The sequence below is a fragment of the Priapulus caudatus genome, unplaced genomic scaffold (genome assembly GCF_000485595.1).
Source record: "Priapulus caudatus unplaced genomic scaffold, Priapulus_caudatus-5.0.1 Scaffold1042, whole genome shotgun sequence".
Taxonomy (NCBI): domain Eukaryota; kingdom Metazoa; phylum Priapulida; class Priapulimorpha; order Priapulimorphida; family Priapulidae; genus Priapulus; species Priapulus caudatus.
In genome coordinates, this window is record NW_014578103.1 from 62,973 (window position 1) to 68,166 (window position 5,194).

At 38.5% G+C, this 5,194-nt stretch overlaps 1 protein-coding gene across 1 annotated transcript in view; it reads right to left on the minus strand.

Annotated features, from left to right (window-relative positions):
* Positions 1-1,475: 1,475 nt before the first annotated feature.
* Positions 1,476-5,194, minus strand: part of LOC106815102 (laminin subunit gamma-1-like) — a 12,481-nt gene continuing 8,762 nt past the window's right edge. The window contains exons 4-10 of the mRNA XM_014819527.1: positions 4,590-4,723; positions 3,778-3,953; positions 3,295-3,462; positions 2,899-3,084; positions 2,286-2,437; positions 1,728-1,893; positions 1,476-1,612 (exon numbers count right to left, since the gene is read on the minus strand). Coding sequence (XP_014675013.1) covers positions 1,476-1,612; positions 1,728-1,893; positions 2,286-2,437; positions 2,899-3,084; positions 3,295-3,462; positions 3,778-3,953; positions 4,590-4,723 — 1,119 coding nt within the window. The remainder of the gene's footprint in view (positions 1,613-1,727; positions 1,894-2,285; positions 2,438-2,898; positions 3,085-3,294; positions 3,463-3,777; positions 3,954-4,589; positions 4,724-5,194) is intronic.

Here is a 5,194-nt window from a genome sequence, read left to right on the forward strand (position 1 = left end):
CATACAAATGTGGCGGCCATGTTAGTATATATTATTGCTGATCGTCGGTCTGCATACACATACAAATGTGGCGGCCATGTTAGTATATATTATTGCTGATCGTCGTCTGCATACACATACAAATGTGGCGGCCATGTTAGTATATATTATTGCTGATCGTCGTCTGCATACACATACAAATGTGGCAGCCATGTTAGTATATATTATTGCTGATCGTCGTCTGCATACACATACAAAATGTTGGCGGGGGGCTCTTATGGAGCCTGTTACGTTTATTCCTTTTCACTGTGTCTGAGAGACAGATGGAGCAGGGTTGTCAGCATACTACAATGCATGGACTGTCACTGTGTCTGAGAGACAGATGGAGCAGGGTTTCCTGGGTACTACAATGCCTGCACTGTCCTGCATTGATTGTCATAGCAACTATAATTTTAATAGCTGTGTCATCCTGATGCACGCACGAGAACTGTATCCCATCACCGTGTCTGCATCTGATACAGCCTAAAAATTATTTTTTTTACGAGAGCTATTTTTTGATTTTGTATGGAAAAAAGAGCTCTCGTAATTTTTTTTATTTACGGGAGCTATTTTAGGCTTGGCCAGAGCTACTTTTTCATAGCATGATTTTGTTAAAATTTTCATAATTTTGATGCACTGACTCTAATATCATTCATCAGCATTCAGCACTCAGCACCAGTATCAGACTATCAGTGTTAAGAAATCGTCAACAAATTACATTCGATCACATTTTTTTTTATCTCATTTCACTCGACTAAGAAACCAATCACATTCTTATTCAATTTCATTCACACAGACAGACATGCACTACACAGTACACATAGTCAGGTAACATGACAAAAACAGGAAATCAAGAATTATAATCATGGTAATGATGGTATGCCGTATGGTTATTTTTAAGTTTTTTTTTTTTACTTCATTTCTTTTCATCTTTCAACTTTCTTTTTACATCGACTGAGCAAGTTCAGAACTTCAGAGAGAGTTTTTAGTTACTTTGAGTATGTTAAAAAAAACTTGTACTGGAATCTCTAGAAATGCCGGGAGCTTCTGGGCAAGGTTTTACTTTCGTTTTTCTCCTCCCCAGTCCACGGTACCCCCATGCATAGATCAATGCTGCCGCACATCCGCAAAGTTACAAGTGCCTAGAATCTTTAAGTATATACAGTTTACATTGCTTCTAGATATCTAACTGAATAAAAATAGTCCACTTTCTACGTTAAGAAAAGTTATATTATATATATTATTCTATGTTATCTTCCAAAATTTTCGCTCTCGTAATTGTTGTTACCAGAGCGCTTTGAAAGCTGCGCTCGCCGCTCCCGTGAATTTTTTTCGCTGATCTGATACTATCAGGAGTGATTAATAATAGATTATTATTCTATTACTCTATTATTCTATTATTCAATTTCTATTATTATTCACTCCTGATACCATGGCATGTAGGGTAGTTTTATCGCTTACCACTCGGCTGCGAGTTGGCGGAGGCCCTGAATGGTACCGAAACCCATGAACTGCTGCTGTTCACACACGTGGAAATAGCGATCAGTGTACCTCCGCTGGGTGCGCAGAGCTGAAGTGTTCCGACAATCTGTGTCTGTAGTGGGAAAGTTAACAATCAGATACTATTCCATTTGACATAACTCAGCTTTAATCCATCACAATTCATAAAAGGGGCAGCATTCAATTGCACTGACTGTAGCTCTATATACCTTTGGGTTTAAACGAGAATGCATCTAATGAGGGAGTGAAAGTGCCTATCCTTGGCTGGTTGCATCGCTGGCCAATGAAGTTTTTGCGGCACTTGCACTGGCCCTGCCTTGGCTCACACGAGAGCCCAAAAGAACCTCCTGGGTCACATCCACATGCAGTGCAATCCTGAAATTGAAACAAAGCACATCAGTATTGTTCTGTAGCTACACATACTACAGTACAAAAAAAGCAAGAAAACAACAAAATGAAAACAACATTATGGACATTTTACTAATTTAAGAGAGGTTGTAAGTAGCCTCTTATTATTGTGAACTTTATGCGATTGAGCTTATACCAGCTGCTGCTAACTATACTAATTTTATTTTATTAATTTTAACCCTGGTTATGTTACATTTTTAGTTTAAATATGAGTATCCCTCATGCACATAATTACTGGTGAATCTAATCATAGCTGCGTGCATTTTTAAACATTCAACAAATACAAAATCTCTATATTAAAATAAAATATGATGGGGTAGTTTGCATATCAAGCTTCTTTTATTGTATTATATACTCGCCCCTGTAAGCCTTCCAAACGGGAATGAGTTGTAACCTTCTTTGCACTGATCGCATGCCCGATTGGTAATGCCAGGCTTGCAATTGCACTGTCCAGTCGTCTTGTTACAGACATTGCTAGCATCCACCGTACCATGCCGGTTACACGCACATGCTGGAAACGAAGTCACATGGCAGAATGTGAGAGCAAAAGAGGAAATTGGTCTGGAATAAACAAATTCGTGTACCGTAATTATGTTCCAAGTCCGTTAGTGTGACATTCATACTGGTGCGTTTGAGCATCATGATTATACGTTGTATAATAATATGTATTAATAGCTCTCATAAGAGTGATTTCCTGGGTCAACCTTCACAAACGTGTGCAACCATCTTTTGAGTCATGTACAGCTGTGTGAGCCATATTCAGACATTACACAATACAATAAAACTTGCATATAAGAATCACTTCAGGAAAATGCCACAACAGTTTTTAATTAAAATGTGTCAGTTCTATAGAGGTTGTTTCACAATATAACTGCGACTTTAATGTAAATGCTGAAAGGTACCTCTATAGACAGGTATATCCGACAGGTTCTACCGAGCTATAGAGATAACCGTTAACACGTTCATACTTACCCTTGCATGTTCCAATGTCCGGTTCAACCAGCAGCCCGTAGAATCCGTCCCCACAGAGGTCACATCGCTGGCCGACGATTCCACGTCTGCACATGCACTGTCCCGACACCTGGCCTGTCAGAGCGTTCGACTCTGTCAAGCAAGTGGCGTTGGGATCCAGGGTGCCAAGTGACTCACAATCGCACTCTGCAGTATAGAACCAAGAACTTGTAAGGTGAACTTTGTGTTGCATTGACTTGAACTTAAAACAGGGGTGTTATTATAGCTATTATTAGCTTATGTTAACAGTCCGGTGGTCACTGAGTTTTGTAGAAAAATATGTACATAATTAATTTATGAAGACATACTGGGGGATTTCTAGAATGTAGACACTAAGAAATGAAGAATGCTACTCACGCAGACAGACTTCAGAAGAGTTGAGTGCTGCAGTCTCATTTCTATAGTAACCGGGTAAGCACTTCTCACACTTTTCTCCTGTAGTATTATCTGTACAGTCAAGACATCTTCCACTGCTCGTAAGAGGGTTGAAGACACATGTCTGTGCATGGTTGTTACAGTTGCACCCTAGCAAATAGGCAATGTCAATCATTATTCAACGCCTAAGTCAACCAAAAAAACAAGCTTCTCCTTTTGGAATATATGCTGTATATATAGTATGGCATGAATGGATAGATATTTAGATAGATGGATAGATAGATGGATAGATAGATAGATAAATAGATAGATAGATAGATAGATGGATAGATAGATGGATAGATAGATAGATAAATAGATAGATAGAAAGATAGATCTATACACTATATATAATATAGATTTGTTCATGGCATCATCATATAGATTTATATCTGGAAATAATAAGAAATGGAAAGTAAATCATACTCATGCACTCATTTGGTGTGCCAATGGGGTAAGGCAAGTAGCTTCCTCGTCTCCATGGCAATTCATTAAACATTGGAAGGCAGCGCTCACAGTTAGTGCCAGCCGTATTGTGCTTGCACTGGCACGCTTCTCTATCTCCAACGTCGATGCATTTCCCATGCAAATTGCACCAGCAACTGCAAATGACACAACCAGTGAATGTTGTACTGGACTGATTTAAATTAACAGGAACTGAAATTATAGTGAATTTGTTTTTACAGTATTATTTACACAGCATAATTATATATACCGTCACATGTACAGACCTGCCAACCTGTGATTCATGAAAATAGTAAGGATTTTCTTTTCTTGCAGCAGGCGGCCATTTTGTTTGTATGTTATGCGCGCAATGAATGATGGGACTAACTCTAGATCACGCGAGAACAATGTGAACGTGTGATCCAATATGGCTGCGCCCACAATCGCCAGATATTTCTCGGCTCACAATGTAAAAAACATTAATTTTCACAAGTCGTAAAAAATCGTAAGTTTTCCAGTTTGATCGTACATTCGTAGAAACATCATGGAATTCGTAAGGAATACGAAAAAATCGTAAGGGTTGGCAGGTCTGCATGTATATATGTCACATATAATATGTATCTAATCTATGTTTACATAATGTTAAAAATAGCACATTCAGAAAGAATATTCCTATGATTCCTATAATTTCTACATGGAATTAACCTAGCTATATATGGTCACATCACACAATTAAGTCATAAATCACACATCACGTATGATCACAGCATAAAGTTTCGGCCATCGGAACTTACCGGGCTGTTACCTCTATGTCAGAGATTCCGTAATAATACTTGAGGTATGTGGAGGGGTCACCACCATAGATCTCCCTACCATCAGTTGCTGGGTGCAGCAGTTGTATTCGGAGAACATTGAACAATGTGAAATTCTACAGGTGGAAAAACAAGGTTTGCGCTTATGAATTACCGTGCCGAAAACGTAAAAAGTATTTTCCAAGACACAATGTTAAAGCACTTATCATCTAATATCTTATAGAACCAGTTATATATAGAGAATAATAAGAACTATAAATTAAGAGTGTTATATAAGAACCAATAAGACAAAAAACGATAATATTCTATAGTGGTAATATACACAAGCAGCCCTGAGGCGTGTTCAAAAGAGCGTGCGCTCGATGCGAACGCTCGATGCACGAACGCAGCGCCTCTTGAACGACACACGAGCGCTCGCTGTGCGCATATCCTTAATTAGCAATAATATATTAGCAATAATAGCAATAATATATAAAGCCATTAATTACTGGCTTTATGCAAGATGGCGGCCCCCATGGAGGGTTACTCAGCAGATTTTAATTGTGAGATTTTAATGTCTTTGAACAAGTACTGTTAAACGAATTAGC